The sequence below is a fragment of the Arachis duranensis genome, chromosome 5, assembly GCF_000817695.3.
Source record: "Arachis duranensis cultivar V14167 chromosome 5, aradu.V14167.gnm2.J7QH, whole genome shotgun sequence".
Taxonomy (NCBI): domain Eukaryota; kingdom Viridiplantae; phylum Streptophyta; class Magnoliopsida; order Fabales; family Fabaceae; genus Arachis; species Arachis duranensis.
Window position 1 is genome coordinate 6,885,525 of NC_029776.3, and position 20,108 is coordinate 6,905,632.

The window sequence follows — 20,108 nt, forward strand, 5'->3', positions numbered from 1 at the left end:
TTTGTATTTTTAATTTTTAATTATTTAGAGTTTTTGATATTTTTATTTAATTATTTGTAGTAAATTTTATTATTCTTATTGTTAATTAGTTAGAGTTATTGACGTTAATTTTTTAAAAATATTAAATTTTTAAATATATGGGTTTAATGCACTATATTTATCTATAAATAGTTGTGGGCCTGTAGGTTTTATTTGTAGTACTTTGAAAAACATAAATATGAAATCATTTATTTTTGAATTGAATATATAAATCGAAGTTATTTTATAGGTTTTTTTGGCTAAAAAGATAAAATTATAGTGCATTCAGATTTAGACAATCTGATAATATCTATATTTAATATAGATAATTGTGGTGGTACTTGTTCCTCGTGTTCCTTATAAGTCCAAGCTCCAAACTCACGGCGTGACCAAAAATCTAAAATACTCAAAGTCAGCAGTCGGCTATCAACCAAAACAAAACAAAGAATCATAAAAAAAATAAAAAAAAAGATGGGAATAGTAGAGGAAGCTCACAACGTGAAAGTGTTGGGTTCAGGAGACAAGTTCATAATCCTGGCTCATGGATTTGGCACCGATCAATCTGTGTGGAAACACTTCATCCCTCATCTGCTTGATGATTATCGCGTCATTCTCTACGATAACATGGGTGCAGGTACCACTAACCCTGATTACTTCGACTTTGAAAGACACTCCAGCTTGGAAGGCTATGCCTACGATTTGCTTGCGATTCTTGAAGAACTTTCTGTTCATTCTTGCATCTTTGTTGGCCACTCCGTTTCCGCTATGATTGGCGCTGTTGCTTCTATTGCTCGCCCCGATCTCTTCTCTAAGCTCATCATGGTCTCTGCTTCCCCTAGGTAAAGTAACCAAAATTGATGCCTTAGCTTTTATTTTGACTCAGTCAGTTCTTCTTTTAAATTATCAAGTAGAAAGAAAAATCTAATTTGACACAATTCAGTTTAAAAGACATTCAATTCAACCTTAAGTCTTAATTAAGGGCTAATAGTGGAAATGGAACAGGTACTTAAACGATGTGAATTACTACGGAGGATTTGAGCAGGAAGATCTAGACCAATTGTTCGACGCTATGTCGGCAAACTACAAAGCATGGTGCAACGGTTTTGCGCCGCTGGCAGTCGGCGGAGATATGGAGTCCGTGGCGGTGCAGGCGCTTGTTGTGTCACGCACCATTTTCCAAAGCGATATGAGGCAGATCTTGGTACACGTCACCGTGCCGTGCCACATCTTGCAGAGCAAGAAGGACATGGCGGTTCCAGTAGTGGTCTCCGAATACCTCCACCAAAACCTTGGCGGCATCTCCGTGGTCGAGGTCATGGCCACTGATGGCCACTTGCCGCAATTGAGCTCGCCGGATATTGTTATTCCAGTGCTTCTCAAGCATATTCAACATGATATTGTGGTATGAATTATATTAAGGAATTGAAGAAAGTTAGTTGGCAGTGATGTCAATGTTTTTAGTTAAAAACAACGAAAATGTTAGAATCCATAATATGTCGCCATCTAGATTTAGATTGAGAAAATGTTAATGGGAGAATTAATTAATCTGTAGCTTTATTTTGGTTGTCTTGGTAGCGTGTTTGATTTCTTAAGGTTAATTCACCAAGAGCAATAATGGCTTATGATGGTTGTGTATTTGTGCAAGTCATTATTCTCTCTCCGAGAAACAAAATCAGAGTATGTGTACTCTATCCCCTGTTCTCCTTTGTCTATATTATTGTTTGTTGTCTCAATTTTTGATAAGCTCATACAAATGAATCTACTGATGAAAGAAATTAATTATTTTTAAATAAAAATAATAAAATTTATTATTTAATAATAATTAATTTTTATTTTATTATTTTATTAATTTTTTATTTTAAAATATCTAAAATTTTCAATTTTATTATTATGGCTGAATTAGTGCTCACTTCTACCTGAGTTATTTGCCACAATAATTAATTTAACAAATTTATCAAAATTCAAATGTAGTCTTGGAGAAGAAAAGGACTAGAAAGTGGACATTGTTAATCCATTTGGCGGTTAAAGAATATATATCATAGACAATTAGTTAGGTATTTAATTGATGTCTTTAATATAATATTTTTATTTTATTATTTTATAATAGACGAGCTAATTCTCAAAATTTTTAAAGTATTTTATTTAATTAAATATATTAAAATTAGATATTACCAAATTGTTTTAAACAAGGTTGCGAGAATCGAACCGGTCATCGAACTGGTCGAGTGACTGGTTCAATGGTTCAATCAGAGTTAAACCGATTTAATTAAATATAGAATAAAATTATAAAAAATTCAATACATAATTTAAAAAAAATTTAAATTTAATCATTTTTTAACTAATAAAATTCAAAATTTAACAATTTTACAAAATAAATTATTCATAATTTATCATTAAAAGTCACCACCACTTCACGAAATTAAAACATTCTGTCTATGAAATCACCTAAATTGCAAGAAGTTTGAGCATTCCACTCATTTAGGTGTTTTCATGACAAAAAATAACATTAAGGACAAGCATGAAGAGCTACCATGAGCAATGGATAAATATGAGTTTCATAACTTAAAGGAGTATCAAGAGACAACCCAAAGTGCATTATTCTTGAACAATTTGCCTAAACAAAGAGTGGTTCAAATTATATGGTAACTACAACATATAATTCAAACTCAAAGCATCCCAGAGGCATTTAATCGAACACCTAGCACGCAACGTACAAATTCAGTATAAACAAACAAACTTCAACTACAATGCTTACCCATTCAACAACTTTCACACTTAATACAGCCAAACACAATAATAACTAGAAGTAACTAAGCTTATATAAGCAAGCAAAGCATCAGCCAATCGAAAAATTTCTAATTCTCAAAACTTGCAACAAACTTAGAATCTACAAACTGAACTACCTTATTCCAACAACCTAGAATCCACTAACAGAAATAAAAAATCCAACTAAACTAATGTAAAACAAACTATATAATTAAAGCTAAACAAAACAGCAAGAGAAAACAGAGCAAAAATCTGAAGTACTAGTCAAAGATGGAAATAAAGAAGGGAGGAAAGCGTTGCTGTCGTACAATGATGCTTCCACGACCAGAGACGGCAATGAGAGGTCACCGCACACCAAGAAACTCTACGAAAAGAGGATGGAACAGAGGCTCAACTTCGACTCAGAGAGAGAAAGTCGCAGATTGAGAAAATTGAACCTACATCAACAGAGCATAATTGAAAAAATTGAACCTACATCAAATGCTTTTAAAATAACAGAATGATTAATCATATAATTAACAACATACAAAAATAAAAAAATAGAACTCTGCATCTGAAGAACATCAACCTACTTCAAATCTGCTCTAAATTTTTCGCTGAATAAAAAATTAAAAATTTAATTGAAGAACAGAAGAACAAAAGAACAGAAACAAAAGGCCAGAGCACAGAAGAACAGAAGAACAAAAACAAAAACTCAAAAAGATGGAAGAACAGAAAAACTCAGTAGTCACTAGTTAGTACTCACCGACGGCGAAGGAGGAAGGTGAGCAACGGCGACGACAGAGGAGGCGACACCGGCGAACACAAAAAAGGCGAGTCCGGCGATGACAAGGACGCGGTCTTCAAACTCATCGCTGCGGAATGCGGTAGCTGCGGGATGTAGTGGTGGCGGGCTGCGGTGGCTGACTAGCTGCTCGATTGGTGGCTTGTTGTGGCTTCTATGGTTCCCAGTGAAAGAGAAAAGAGATGAGTTTGTGAAAAGTGAAGACTGAATATGGGTTAATGGAAAAATCTAGGGCTTCGTTCGTTTAGCTTTTTTTTTAAAGAACAAAACGACGCCGTTGGGTTATTTTTGAACCGAAAACCCTTTAAAAAATCGGATGGTTCTGCCGGTTCACGGTTAATCACCGGTTCGACCGATTTTTTTATCGATTTTTTGCCAGGCAATTTAAAGACTTATCCAGATCGATTAGAAGACTAGTTTCCGGTTAATCCAGTTGAACTGGTCAGTCCGGTTCGATTTTCAGAATGATAATTCTAAATATAAGTGTACTACAATTTTGTCCTACAACTTTTTATATAAATCATTACCCTAACATATTAAATTTATACTAACTTTTTTTAAAACACTAATTTAAATAATTAATAAAATATATCTAATATTTAAATAAATAATATTAAACAACTTACATATAAAAGACATATAGTCTTCATATAAAAATTCTCATAGTTATTTTTACATAAAATCTAATTTTTATAATTAAAGTATTTAATATTGTTAAATATTACTGTTAAAATCTAATTAGAATATCTGTTACAACTTAGAATATTAGTTGTTACTAATTTTATGATTTGAAGATAATTGAAACCCATATAAAGTTATTGGTAAATCACATGCATATACCAAATACATCTTAATATTACATAAATTTTTTAAAACAAAAAATATTACGTGAATATTTTCATATATATTTTTATATAAATCGAATTCATTGAATTCGAATTAGTAAGATCTAGGATAAATTGGAGTACGTAGGTTTGATTTAGTAAAAAATGAAATGTAAAATGTCCATGGTATTAACCCATTTATAATAATTTAATATCGCCTTATTCGATTTAGTTTATGGTACTGTGACACATAGTAAATCAAATTGAATAAATTTAAATTACACTAATAATAATTCGAATGAAGTAAATTCGAATTATGAGTGGTCCTGTTCTAATATAAAACGACACATATAAATTTGTTTTACATATATATCACTATATAAGGAATTTAAATTCATTTATTTCGAATTATATTTTATCGTACCAAATTCATCCAAAACGAAAATTCTAGAGTAATTACGGAAATCTATATTAGGAGATTGAAACTGTAGAAATAGAAGACGACTCAAGTTGAATCTATCAGTTGGACGGAGTCGCCCATATTGCTAGTAGCGTCCATGAAGAGTTTAATGAATGAAATTTAATTTAGTTTATTTTCTTTAAGAAATAAAGAATTGTTAGTGATATTAAATTATTTAGAACTTGATTATTAGAATTTTTAAACTTTAAATAGTAGTTAGAGTATTGATTTAGGGGTAGTAATTTGTAAGAACATTAAAAGCACAAATGCATGTTAGATGAGGGATAACTAAGTATGTTAACGAGTAGTAATAACAGATTTCGTTAGAATTTGTAAGTTTTTAATTTTAGACACATAATGAGGTTAGTAATTTTGTTGGAGTTTAATTTAATTTAATTTAGGTTTCAAGTCTTGAATTAATTAGACAATAAAAGACTAGTAAGAGTTTGATATTATTTAATTTATTTAAAGAATTAAATTATTAAATGTTAAGACGCTACAAGTTTAATTATGGTTTAAGGTTTAATTTTCCGTCATAAATATTAAATTAACTATGTTCCGTTAAAACTTAATTTAATTTAGTTTAATTTAATTCAATATAATTCAACAATATTAGGTTATTTGTGTCAAAGTTTACAATATTTGTTACATGAATATATTTTTTTATTATAATTATCCATTTTAAGCGATTTCTGCTTTATAAATTGTTATGGTTTTTAGAGAATTTTTTCATCGTTATGCAGTTTTACTGATGTATCACGAGCATGAGGAAGTAGCATGGTATGTCTCTAGACGAGAGAATCATTCTATATCTGCAGATATATTGCTGGTAGCGTCCATGAAGAGGTTAGTGAATAAAATTTAATTTAGTTTATTTTTTTAAAGAAATAAAGAATTATTAGTGATATTAAATTACTTAGAACTTGATTATTAAAATTTTTAAGCTTCAAATAATAATTAGAATATTAATATAGGAGTAGTAGCTCGTGAGAACACTAAAAGCACAAATGCATGTTAGACAAGGGATAACTAAGTATGTTGATGAGTAGTAATAACATGTTTGGTTAGTATTTGTAAGTTTTTAATGTTAGACGTTTAACAAGATTAATATCATAGGGTTATTATTATTAATGTATTAACTGAATTTTAATGTTTATTATTGATATATTTAAAAATTATATTTGAAAATTATTTATTTGGTTTCATGATAAATGATATTTTTAAATTTGAATAATTTATTAATTAGTTTGTACTTATTTATTAAAAAAAATAATATTAATATAATGAATAAAAAAATAATTAAAAAATATTGTTTAAAGAATAATAAGGATAAATAAACTCCTAACCAATTTAAATTTAGAGATAATTAGGTCCCTGTCCATTTTTGAACCTCACACGTCAGCAATTTCTGTCGAGTTTTCGCCGTGAAAGTGACAGAAGGACCGGGTTGACAGACGGAGTATATGGTCAAGGACCGTAATAGAACGTGTTTTTAGTTAAGGATCGCCTTGTCATTCGGAGAAATGGACAGAAACCGGGTTGGTACTTTACTTTTTATTTTATTTAAGAAATAAAGAATTATTAGTGATATTAAATTGCTTAGAACATGAATATTAAAACTTTAAACTTCAAATAGTAGTTAGAGTATTAATATAGAAGTAGAAATTTGTAAGAACATTGAAAGCATAAATATAGGTTAGATGATGGATAATTAAGTATGTTGATAAATACTGATAATATGTTTGATTAAAATTTGTAAGTTTTTAATGTTAGACGCTTAACGAGGTTAATAATTATGTTGGAGTTTAATTTAATTTAATTTAGGTGTCAAGTGTTGGATTAACTAGATAATAGAAAACTAGTAAGTGTCTAATATTATTTAATTTAATTAAAAAATTGAATTATTAAATGTTAAATTAAGAAGGCACTACAAATTTAATTATAGTATAAGGTTTAACTTTTCGTCTTAAATATTGGATTAACTATATTCTGTTAGAATTTAATTTAATTTGGCTTTATTTGATTTAATTTAATTTAATGAAATTCAACAATATTAGATTATCTATATCCAGGTTTGCAATATTTGTTACATGAATGTATTTTTTTATTACAATTGATTTTAAGCGATTTTGTTTTATAAATTATTATGGTTCTTATAGAAATTTTCATCGTGTTGCAGCTAGGGGTGGCAAGCGGAGAACCCGCCCCGCCCTGCTAAAAGCCCGCCTTTTGGGGGCTGGTTCGTCCCGCCCTACCTAACAGCGGGCTGGCGGGCCAATTCTGCCAAATCTCTTTTTTTATTATTAAGTATTAAATAAAATAATGAAATTAACATTGTCCAAAGTAAAATAAATATTGTCCAAAATATATAATTAAACATTTACAAGTTTAGAACATAATCAATCAAATATAAAATATAATCCAAAAGATTAAATTAGAACATCTTCAAAAAAATTCTAAGCCCGACGGAAAAGCTCGCCCTGCCCTGCCAAAGCCCACGGTATAAGCGGTGCGGATTAGGCGAATTTTTGATGTGTGGCGGTTTCAATTTTTCAGTCCAGTCCGCCTTTTTCAGCAGGTTGCGCGGGTTGGTCCGGTGGGTTTAGGCCCCGTTTGCCACTAATGTATCACGAACATGAGGAGGCAAATGATATGTTCCTAGATGAGAGGATCATTCTGGACGTGCAGATGTATTGTTAATAGTGTCCATGAAGAAGTAAGTGAATAAAATTTAATTTAGTTTATTTTTTTTAAGAAATAAAGAATTGTTAGTGATATTAAATTACTTAGAACATGATTATTAGAATTTTTAAACTTCAAATAGTATTTAGAGTATTGGTATAAGGGTGTAGTTCGTGAGAACATTGAAAGCATAAATACATGTTAAATGATGGATAATTAAGTATGTTGATAAATAGTGATAATAGGTTTGGTTAGAATTTATAAGTTTTTAATGTTAGACACTTAACGAGGTTAGTAATTCTATTGGAGTTTAATTTAATTTAGGTTTCAAATACAAGTTTAATTATAGTTTAAGGTTTAGCTTTTCCTCTTAAATATTAGATTAACTATATCCTATTAGAATTTAATTTAATTTGGCTTAATTTGATTTAATTTTAATTAATATAATTCAACAATATTAGGTTATCTATGTCCAGGTTTATAATATTTGTTACATGAATGTATTTTTTTGTTAGAATTATCCGTTTAAGCAATTTTTGTTTTATAAATTGTTATAGTTTTTACAGAATTTTTTCATTCTGATGCGTTCTCACCGATGTATCACGAGCATGAGTAGGCAATATGATATACCCCTACATGAGAGGATCATCCTGTATATGTAGGTATATTATTGGTAGCATCCATAAAGATGTTAGGGAATGAAATTTAATTTAGTTTTCTTTAAAAAATAAATAATTGTTAGTGATATTAAATTGTTTAGAACTTGATTATTAGCATTTTTAAACTTTAAATAGTAGTTAGAGTATTGATAGTAGTTCCTGAAAATATTGAAAGTACAAATACATGTTAGATGAGGGATAACTAAATATGTTGATGAGTAGTAATAATAGGTTTGGGTTAGAATTTGTAAGTTTTTAATGTTAGTCGCTTAACGAGATTAGTAATTTTGTTGTTGTTAAGGTTTAAAGTGTTGGATCAACTAGGCAATAGAAGACTAATAAGGATCTGACATTATTTAATTTATTTAAAAAAATTGAATTATTAAATGTTAGATTAACGAAAAACTACAAGTTTAATTATAGTTTAAGATTTAGCTTTTCGTCATAAACATTAGATTAACTATGTTCCGTTAGAATTTAATTTAATTTGAGTTTATTTGGTTTAATTTAATTTAATACAATTCAACAATATTAGGTTATCTATGTGCAGGTTTAAACTATTTATTACATGAATGTATTTTTTATTACAATTATTCGTTTTAACCGATTTTGTTTTATAAATTGTTATGATTCTTAGAGAATTTTTTCGTCGTGATGCAGTCCACCAATGTATCACGAGCATGAGGAGACAGTATAGTATGTTCTTAGATGAGAGGATCATTCTGTATATACAGATATATGCAGGTAGCGTCCATAAAAAAATTAGTGAATGAAATTTAATTTAGTTTTTTTTTAAGAAATAAAAATTTTTTAGTGATATTAAATTTCATAAAACTTTATTATTAGAATTTTTAAATTTCAAATAGTAATTAGAGTATTGATATAAGGTTAGTAGTTTGTGAAAACATTAAAGCACAAATGTATGTTAGATGAGGGATAACTAAATATGTTAATGAGTAGTGATAACATGTTTGGCTAGAATTTGTAAGTTTTTAATGTTAGATGCTTAACGAGGTTAGTAATTTTGGTGGAGTTTAATTTAATTTAATTTATATCTCAAGTGTTGGATTAACTAGGTAATAGAAGACTAATAAGTGTCTGATATTATTTTTTTTTTTTAAAGAATTAAATTATTAAATGTTAGATTAACGAGGCACTACAAATTTAATTATAGTATAAGGTTTAACTTTTTGTCCTAAATATTAGATTAATTATGTTTTGTTAGAATTTAATTTAATTTGACTTTTTTTGTTTAATTAATTTAATAGAATTCAACAATATTAGATTATCTATGTCTAGATTTGAAATATTTGTTACATGAATGTATTTTTTATTACAATTATTCGTTTTAAGGGATTTTTGTTTTATAAATTATTATGGTTTTTAAAAAATTTTTTCATCGTGTTGCAGTCTACCGGTGTATGACGAGTATAAGGAGGTAAATGGTATGTTCTTAGATGAGAGAATCATCTCAAACCTGTAGATATATTGCTAGTAGCGTCCATGAAGAGGTTGGTGAACAAAATTTAATTTAATATATTTTCTTTAAGAAATAAAGAATTGTGTGATATTAAATTGTTTAGAATTTGATTATTTGAATTCTTAAACTTCAATTAGTAGTTAGAGTATTGATATAAAAGAAATACTTTGTGAGAATATTAAAAGCACAAATGCATAGTAGTTAGATTATTGATATAGAAGAAATACTTCGTGAGAATATTGAAAGTATAAATGCATGTTAGAGGAGGGATAATTAGGTATGTTGATAAATAGTGATAATAAATTTGGTTAGAATTTATAAGTTTTTAATGTTAGACGCTTAACGAAGTTAGTAATTCTGTTGGAGTTTAATTTAATTTAATTTAAGTTTCAAGTGTTGAATTAACTAAGTAATAGAAGACTAGTAAGGATATGATATTATTTAATTTATTTAAAGAATTAAATTATCAAATGGTAGAATAATGAGACACTACAAGTTTAATTATAGTTTAAGGTTTAGATTTTTGCCTTAAATATTAGATTAAGTATGTTCTGTTAGAATTTAATTTAATTTGGATTAATTTAGTTTAATTTTAATTAATATAATTCAACAATATTAAGTTATCTATGTCCAGGATCATCTCATACCTACAGATGTATTGCTGGTAGCATCCATGAAGAAATTAGTGAATGAAATTTAATTTAGTTTATTTTCTTGAAGAAATAAAGAATTATTAGTTATATTAAATTGCTTAGAACTTGATTATTAGAATTTTTAAATTTCGAATAGTAATTAGAGTATTGATATAGGGGTAGTAGATCGTGAGAACATTGAAAACATAAATACATATTAGATGAGGGATAACTAAGTATGTTGATGAGTAGTGATAATAAGTTTGGTTAAAATTTATAAGTTTTTAATGTTAAACACTTAAGGAAGTTAGTAATTTTGTTGGAGTTAAGGTTTTAAGTGTTGGATTAATTAGGCAATAGAAGACTAATAAGGATCTAGCATTATTTAATTTATTTAAAAAATTGAATTATTAAATGTTAGATTAATAACGCACTACATGTTTAATTATAGTTTAAGGTTTATCTTTCTATCCTAAATATTAGATTAATTATATTCCGTTAGAATCTAATTTAATTTGGGTTAATTTGATTTAATTTAATTTAATAAAAGTCAACAATATTAGTTTTTTTCCGAATTGCATAATATTTGATACATGAGTGTTTGTTTATTATAATTAACCGTTTTAAACATTTTTGTTTTATAAATTATTATAGTTCATAGAAATTTTTTTTATCGTGATGCAGTACTATCGATGTATTACGAATATGAAGAAGCAGCATGGTATGTCCCTAAATGAAAGGATCACCCTGTATCTGTAAATGTATTGTTGGTAGTCTCCATAAAGATGTGAGTGAATAAAATTTAATTTAATTTATTTGCTTTAAGAAATAAAAAATTGTTAGTGATATTAAATTGCTTAAAATTTGATTATTAGAATTTTTAAACTTTAAATAGTAATTAGAGCATTGATATAGGGGTAGTAGTTTGTGAGAACATTAAAAGCATAAATGCATGTTAGATAAGGAATAACTAAGTATGTTGATGAGTAATACGATAATAGGTTTGGTTAGAACTTATAAGTTTTTAATGTTAGACGCTTAACGAAGTTAATAATTTTGTTGGAGTTGAGGTTTCAAGTGTTGGATTAACTAGGCAATAGAAGACTAGTAAGGATATGATATTATTTAATTTATTTAAAGAATTAAATTATTAAATGTTAGATTAACAAGGTATTATAAATTTAATTATAGTTTAAGATTTAGCTTTCCGTCCTAAATATTGGATTAATTATATTCCATTAGAATTTAATTTAATTTAGGTTAATTTGGTTTAATTTAATTTAATAAAAGTCAACAATATTAGGTTATTTATGTCCATATTTGCAATATTTGTTACTTGAATATTTTTTTATTATAATTAACCGTTTTAAGCGATTTTTATTTTATAAATTGTTATGGTTCTTAGAGAATTTTTTTATTGTAATGTAGCCCCATCTATTTATCACGAGCATGAGGAGGCAGTATGGTATATCCCTAGACGAGAAGATCACCCCGTATTTGCAGATGTATTGCTAGTAGTGTCCATGAAGATGTTAGTGAATGAAATTTAATTTAACTTATTTTCTTTAAGAAATAAAGAATTGTTAGTGATATTAAATTTCTTAGAACTTGATTATTAGAATTTTTAAACTTCAAATAATAGTTAGAGTATTGATATAGGGATAGTAGTTCGTGAGAACATTGAAAGGATAAATGCATGTTAGATGATGGATAATAATTTTGTTGGAGTTTAATTTAATTTAATTTATGTTTCAAGTATTGGATTTACTAGACAATAGAAGATTAGTAAGGATCTGACATTATTTAATTTATATAAAGAATTAAATTATTAAATGTTAGATTAATGAAACACTACAAGTTTAATTATAGTTTAAGGTTTAGCTTTTCGTCCTAAATATTAGATTAACTATGTTTCGTTAGAATTTAATTTAATTTGGATTAATTTGGTTTAATTTAATTTAATATAATTCAACAATATTAGATTATCTATGTGTAGGTTTACAATATTTATTACTTAAAAATATTTTTTTATTACATTATCTGTTTTAAGAGATTTTTGTTTAATAAATTGTTATAATTTTTAGAGAATTTTTTCATCGTGATGCAACCCAGCAATGTATCACGAGTATGAAGAGGTAGCATGATATGCCCCTAGATGAGAGGATAATCCCGTACCTATAGATAGCGGACTTAGCTAATCTCGTGAGACTCAACGACCACTGGTTTAGGTTGGATGAGTCATTAGTTAGTGCATTTGTTGAGAGATGGCGTCTGGAGAGCCATACTTTTCATATGCGATTCGGGAAGTGCACTTTACACTACAAGATGTAGCGCACCAGCTGAGTCTCCCGATCGATGAACAATACGTTAGTAAATGTCTGACAGACTTCGAGCGTTACATTGACAGCGGCTGTCCAGCATGGGCTTGGTTCAAGAGTTATTCGGTATGTTGCTGCCAGGAGACTGAATCAACAAGTTCAATGTAAAGTGCACTTGGATGCAGGAGACATTTAGTTACCTTCCCCATAGCGTAGTCGATGAGACAAGTAGGAAGTACGCGAAAGCATACATCATGATCTTATTATCTACGCAGTTCTTCGGTGACAAGTCCGGTACATGCATGCATGTTACTATGTTAGGTGGCAGTCGTGTGGCCAACAAGTGCATGGTTAAGTTGGCTGGTCCATTGCAGCTCCTCCAGTCATGGATCTTCTGGTGGTTTCTGGGTTTTAGACCCAATGGATTTGACGCCTTTCACTAGCCTTTGACAACGAGGTACTCATTGTTAATAGTTGTTTTGTGTGTTACTATTTTTACAGTTTATGACAGTTGTTGATAACATGTCTTGGTATGCAGGCGGTCAGGTTATCAGTCGACATTTAGCGAGAAGGAACCTCGAGTCGCGCACTGTAGACTAAAAATAGATTTACTTTGGGCTGGGGATGTGAGTATTAAACGTTTTTTCAAGCATTTATTGTTCAGTTATTTTGTCTTCTTACTGGTTATGATGCCTTTTTTGGAACCATTTTTCATTATAGTTTGCGTAGATGCCATACAGCTTGCCAGATGTCGTACAGGTAATGCATCCTGAGATACTAGAGTCACAGAACACGGTGTTATGGAGGTATGTGGCAGCACTAATCTACTTTGCTGTCATAGAGTGGCATCAGGTGGATAGGGTGCTATCATAGCTTAGAAGAGTACAGCATCGCTGCTACCCGCACTCAACATTGATTTCTTGAAGTTGAAAGATTACAGAGGCGGCGATCGGTGGTTTCCCTCTACCTTACAGTGTTGGCACATTCATTGGACTAACTGGGCATAGCATGTGTTACGATTTGATGTTTTTACAGATCTAGGACCGTCACATGCGTACTTAGAGTGGTGGCATGAGCATTGTTGGTGATTCTTGTTGCTTAAGCTACTTCTCGATGACCCTAGGAGGTTACGAATACGATCCCGACAGAGGCATTACAGAGAGGTCCAGGACAGGCTCCGGATATGGATCATGTGCTTGATGTTCCAGACAATCGTCGTGTTGAGCGAAGACGTCATGCAAGGTTCTGAAAACCGGTTCGAACCGGTTGAACTGTGAACCGATGCCAAATGCGATTCGGTTAGAAGCAAAAACTGCCAAATTCTAAAACCGACATTAGACCGTTGAATTGGTCGGTCGAACTGAACCGTGAACCGACCGGTTTTTGAAATGGGACAAAAGTAAAAATTAAAAAACGGTGCATTGAAGCTTGGTTGTGACTTGTAAACCCTAGTTCCTAACATTTGCAAGCACCCCTCTCGGCCTCTCCTCTCCAGCACGCAGAAGCAAAAGTGCAGAACGCGAAGCAGTAGTGCAGTAGTTGGAGCTTCTAGCGCAACTTCTGTCAGCCATTGCCGCCGCCGCGCAGTCCGTGAAGCTAACGTCAGTCACCTCTATTCGCAGCTTCACGCAGCCACTTTCTGTCGTGCAGTGAGCTCAGAAATCATAACCACCGCCAGCGCCGCTTTCCATCGCGCAGTGTATTCTACCAGCACCAGGTCTGTTTCCCCCTTCCACCCATCAGCCACTATTTTGCCTCTTGCCAGCCATCGTCCTCGCCAACTCTGTATTTTTTCAGGCTTCCAACTTCTAACCTTAGGTATAATTTTTGTTCTTTGTAATAATAATAGTTGAAGTCTTTGTCAATCTGTATCCCTCTTGCATGCTCTGTTGAAGGCGTCTTCGAGCTTCCAGGTAATTTTTTGTGATGTGTGAACTGAAGGCGTCTTGGTCACTCTGCTCCTTGTCTCTGTCTCTCGTTACAATGATTGTTTGATTGAATAACTGTTGCATGTCTTTGTCTCCCTAATGAGTATGATTTAATAATTGTTTGAATCTATGAAGCTCTGTGAACTGAAGTCACTGAAGTCTGATATACTGATAATCTGATATAGTGATACTGAACTGTGAAGTGTAAAGGCAGTGAAGCTCTGTGATGTGTGAACTGAACTATGAACTTTATTTAAGTGTACTTGATTCATAAGCGTATTTTATTTATAATTCTATTTTCTTCGCAATTGTCTCTAAGCATACTTGATTTTCTGGATTTAGAGTTATTTTTTATTGAATTTCTGGATTTGAATTTTGAATTCGTGTTTGATATGCAATTTCTGTTTGATTCTTCTTATTGTTGTTGTGGTTGAAATTCAAAATTGAAATCTGATTCCTCTTCTTCGTCAATTTCATATTCTAGACTTGTTCATTATCTTTGCATTTAAGTGAGCAATTATAATCTGTTGTCTGGTTATATTACTTTTCTAGGACAAACTCTAGCGATGGCTCAAGGCAGGAGAAATATGGAATGACTAACAAACCCCGAGGAGAGCCTGAGGATGAGGTTTGTAAAACTGATTTTTGAATAGGTTCAATTTTTCATGTTTTATTTGTTAGTAAAGTAAAGTGATTGATTATAACTGGGTGTGGTGCTTTTATTAGCAACAATCGAACAAAGGTGAAAGAGGTGTCTTCTGAAGTATCAAAGTATATCCACTGGTAATGTACTAATCTTATGCTTGTATTTGAGATGTGAATGAATCATTCTGTGTATGTTTCTTATTTGAATTCCTACCCCCTCTTTCTTTCTTTTGTCTTTATAGGAACCAAATGACAAGAGACTTAATTATGAATCACCTACAGATTTACTTAGTAAGGTACTTACAAATTGTATTCCATTTCTTCAATATTAATATGATCCATACTTTCTTTGATATATATTTAGCTAATATTTGAGCCTGATTTGCAACTGTCCCTGATTTTTGAAGTGAAAAAAGCTGCAAAACTGCCATCTAAGGTGCAGCCAATTTCCTAGGTTCAGCTATCTCAGCACTCATATAACAACTTAAGATTCTTTTGAGTGGGTAAATGTTTATTGAAAGAGATTCAGAAAATTATTTTCTTTGAATGATATTTTAAAGCTTACATTAGACTATAATTATATTTTCATGTGTTTATTTATATTTTATTTATTATTTTATTATAAAACAGTTTTTTCGGTTCGACCACAGTTAGACCGGTTGGACCAATAAACCAGTGAACCAATGACTAGAGCGATTCGATGATCGGTCCAGTTTTCAGAACCTTGATATATCTTCCTGATGAGAGCATCATGTTCTTTGTCCCATATAAAGTTTAGCTATCCAAAGAAACTTTAAAATTGGTTAAACAAAATATATTGTATTAAACAAAATAGAAGATATAAATTAGCTAAAAAGGTTTGACTATATTAGGTTTTTACCGCCTATTTTTAAAATCATCGCTCTTTGGTATCAGAGGGGATCTTTTTGTAGCTCAGTCATGGATGATCGTACATCAGTTTGATGACGTTGGTCATCTCCTAAGTACATGCATTGTTGTTTGGCACAAACCTATCGACAATTCACAAACAAACCAATATGACAATATAAATTAAAACTTCAGAAGCAAATAACCATAATATATAGAGATTTTTTTAGAAATTTTTTAGAGTTTCATCTATAACTGGAATGCATCACAAACTCTATCCATCAACAATTAACTTAAACTCTATCTATCAACAATTAACTTAAATAGCACCAATTATGAACAATAAATGAACAACAATCAATAATCAAGAAGCAACATTCACAAATCTATTAAACTAAAATCAATAATCAAGAGTCAATAATCAGGATATAACAAACACTTTCAACAGTTCAAACCTACAACCATAAATCCACTAAAACTAGAATTAATAATCAAGACATATCAAACACTTTTAGCATTTTAAACCTACAATCCTAAATCCACTAAAACTAGAAATCAATAATCAAGAATCAATAATCAGGATATATCAAACACTTTCAGTATATAAAATACTTAAAGTAGTACTTACGCCGTTCCGCCATCGGACCAAATTTTTAGCCGTATGATGGGAGGCGCTGGAGAGGCATCAGCTGGCTAGCTTTTGGGAGAGAATTTTGGCACAACACTGTCCGTCACTGGAGGAGGCGTCGCCGAGACAATGTGTTGCTGAGTGGAAGGAGGCAGTGTCATCACCATAGATGCAGGGACGTAGTTAAGATTAGGGACCATGATGAATGGCTGGTCCAATGCACCCGCAACCTGTGACATCATCGGGATAGTCGGAATAGAGCGAGAGGATCCAGAATTCTCATGGGTACCGGCAGAAATCCTTCCTCTACCACGACCACGACCATGACCACTAGGTTGATCCGCAACACCTCTATTTGTCATCATGTCTGTAAAGAGCATACCAATTAAAAATATGCTAAAATGCACAACATCATTCAAAATGTTTAATAAAAATAAACTACGTTAAACTTAATTAAAAAAAATACATTATCTGTTGAATTAAATAAAACAAAAGAGGAAAGTGCACATTCTAACTTCACAAATATTTAGCAATATATAATATATTACTACATGTATAATTTTGTCCGTATGCAAATAAAAAGTCATTCATAAGTCATTTAAAATGATCTCATATTTGATTTTTTTAATTTACTGTAATAATAATAATAATAATAATAATAATAATATCTTAACACAATAAAATATAATATACATTATAACGAGTAATATAATATAATTAATTGCACTTACTATGCATAAAATAAAGAACTACTAGATTGATTGAGAATTAATTATTTAATTACACATACATTTAGCAATATGCCTATTTGAACAGAATAACTTGAACTATGTAAAGTATATGCATTAAAGTTTGAGCATCACTAATTTACTAAATTCAATTCCAATTCAAAACCAACATCACAACAACAATAATATTACATCATTATTAGAACTCACAAAAATCTAATAACCTAATCTAATCTTATCTTAACCACGTAAATTCACTAAACAAAAAAATTATTTCTAACTAAATTATTATACTAATTAATAACTAAACCTAAATTAATCCTAAATTTAACGAAAACAAAAATATAAATTTATTTACCGAAGAATGCAGACACAGAGGTGGATGGGAGAATGATGGTGGTAGCTGGTGTTGTTGGTGGCGGCTGGCAGAACTAGATGACAACGAGAGGGAAAAGAGATGCCAGAAAGGATGCGGCGGCTGGGTTGACATGCGGCAGGGCTGACGGAGCGTTTCTTGCAGGGGTGAGGGGACACAAATCGGACCGTCCGATTTGTGAGAAGTGTTGCTTCGTGCATGGAAGTCGGACCATACGATTTAAGGGCTGAATTAAAAAAATAACCCAAATCGGACCCACCGATTTCTGGGTTAAAAAACTTTTTGGCGGGCTGTTTAGTAATCGGACCGTCCGATTTTTTAGTTCTAAAAAAGCTGAGCAGCCCATTTCATTCTTCTTCTTCGGTGCTTCAACTCTCCAAATTTCTTCTCTGCAGATCTCTTTTTCTTCTTTCTTTGTAGATCTCTTCTTCTCTATTATTATGGATGATAGAGTAAGATTAAAGGTGTATTATCATGGTCAAATTTTATTGCAAACATTAGAAGGAGTAAAATTTGTGTGTGATAATCTGTTAGATATTATTATTCCATTCACACTATCATTTGAAGAAAAAAGGTATCATTTGTGAGAAGATAGATTCTCAAACAACTAGGAGAGTGTCGTGTATTCTGTACAGATATCCTATATCTGTCTTTGGTGGGTTCGTGCAATTTCAAACGAAATACGTGACAGACGAAGCGAGCATGCAAGAAATATTTGCAGTGTATCTTGGAAGTCGGTCGCGAATATTGTTTATCGAACTGTATATCAAGTTCGAGCAATCTGCAGCAGACTGAGATATTGAATTGGAAGATTACAACAGTTATAGTGAAGAAGAGTTCGAAAGTAACTACGTGGTCGTTGATCCGGGTGTAGACGAAGATCAAGCTGACGAGGCTATGGTGGCAGATGTGGCGGATGTGGCAAATGCACTAGCAAATCAGCAGCCGTTTGTGGAGCCGAGTTTCATGCGGTCGTTGGATTTGGAGGCCATGCATGCACCAGAGTTTCCTCAATATGTAAATTCAGGTGCGCCATTAATTTAAATTAAGATTTGTGAAAGTATGATTTGTACATAGGTTTTGAGTTTAGGAGAAATTGTCAATACAATGTAAAATACACTATTTTAAAGCGTCTAGTAATTAAATTTACCTATTTGCAATCAGAAAGATTTGAGGATTGCTTGGAATCAGCGCAATGAATGGTAGACGGATCCATGCCCAGGTAAGCGACAGTGTCAGCGGACCATCAATCTCCTTACAGTCGACACAAGTTGCTCTACACAACGATCTATACAGGTGTGCCAGGCAGGCCGATTCCCAACTGAACTGTATGATCCGCCATAGTTACGGAGTAATGGCAGAAACTTCTAGTGCACCCCTGCTGCAGACTTATATCCAAACATAACGGTCCCAAACAATAACATTATATAGCACTTCACGTACCTCTGAATCTGGACCTCATCAACCAACACTAATCGATTTTTCAATTCTCGAAACCAAACCAACTTAATGAAACTTCCCCTGCAGTTTGCCTTTATAGGTGCAACACCAAACTGATCCAAGCATTCAGCCTCTAAAGCCTCATAACTGCTCAGTGTCGGTCCTGTAACTGGCAAACCATTTGTCGGAAGACCAAGTATTAACGCCACATCCTCTAGTGTCACGGCACACTCACCAACCAGAAAGTGGAACATGTGCGTCTCAGGGCGCCATCTCTCGACCAGAGCATTAAGCAATGCCGACTGACATTGGACAACTCCAATCTGTGAAACATGATAAAAGCCGTTGTCCCGTAAATACCCCTCCACTATTGGATTGTACCAATCCGGCAGCATGTAGTGGTCACATTGCAACATTCGAGAACCCTAAACACAAACATAATATTAATTAATTAACAAATTAAATTGATCAAATCAAACTTTCATTACCAAATAACCAGTAAAACGTATCCACAACCATAACCAATAAAAATAATAATAATAACAATACTGTTAAATAAATAACTATCATATTATATACTAATATTCAAGTAACTATTCAATTATGTTCTAACAACATACATACAACAATAAATCAATTATTAATCCTTTATTAAATATTTATGTTATACTTATAACAAAAATAATTAATTTAATAATTTTTAAATCATAATAATTATTTTACTATACGAACGTTTAATCATAAATAAATATTATTACTACAAAAATTTATTTATTACTAACAATTAATACTAATTAAACGATTTATTATCACACGTTAGTATCTTAATATTAGTGCTGTATTCTAATAAAAATAATTAAACCATCAGTAGTA

General features: G+C 31.2%; 2 protein-coding genes and 2 long non-coding RNA genes across 4 annotated transcripts; 2 read left to right on the forward strand and 2 right to left on the reverse strand.

Annotated features, from left to right (window-relative positions):
• The first annotated feature begins 395 nt into the window (after positions 1-395).
• Positions 396-1,751, forward strand: LOC107487693 (probable esterase KAI2). The gene is made up of 2 exons (XM_016108389.3): positions 396-857; positions 1,021-1,751. Exons 1-2 carry the CDS (start codon positions 490-492, stop codon positions 1,424-1,426), a joined length of 774 nt encoding a protein of 257 aa, XP_015963875.1. The 5' UTR covers positions 396-489; the 3' UTR covers positions 1,427-1,751.
• A 902-nt stretch (positions 1,752-2,653) lies between these two features.
• Positions 2,654-3,783, reverse strand: LOC107487686 (uncharacterized). The gene is made up of 2 exons (XR_001591807.3): positions 3,530-3,783; positions 2,654-3,221 (listed from the first exon to the last, which is right to left on the reverse strand). It is a non-coding gene; the product is annotated as an uncharacterized LOC107487686 (long non-coding RNA).
• Positions 3,784-8,666: 4,883 nt separating this feature from the next.
• Positions 8,667-11,023, forward strand: LOC127747780 (uncharacterized). Its single transcript, XR_008009716.1, has 3 exons — positions 8,667-8,937; positions 9,604-9,704; positions 10,990-11,023. It is a non-coding gene; the product is annotated as an uncharacterized LOC127747780 (long non-coding RNA).
• An 8,139-nt stretch (positions 11,024-19,162) lies between these two features.
• LOC110281442 (protein MAIN-LIKE 2-like) lies at positions 19,163-19,651 on the reverse strand. The gene has a single exon (XM_021143706.1). The coding sequence runs from the start codon at positions 19,649-19,651 to the stop codon at positions 19,163-19,165; it is 489 nt and encodes a 162-aa protein (XP_020999365.1).
• Between the last annotated feature and the right edge of the window lie 457 nt (positions 19,652-20,108).

Bases quoted from the DNA above. Each gene is read 5' to 3' on its own strand.
- LOC107487693 (XM_016108389.3), top strand. From the start codon at position 490: ATGGGAATAGTAGAGGAAGCTCACAACGTGAAAGTGTTGGGTTCAGGA. The intron at 858-1,020 runs GTAAAGTAACCA...GAAATGGAACAG, and splicing joins ATGGTCTCTGCTTCCCCTAG to GTACTTAAACGATGTGAATT.
- LOC110281442 (XM_021143706.1), bottom strand. From the start codon at position 19,651: ATGTTGCAATGTGACCACTACATGCTGCCGGATTGGTACAATCCAATA.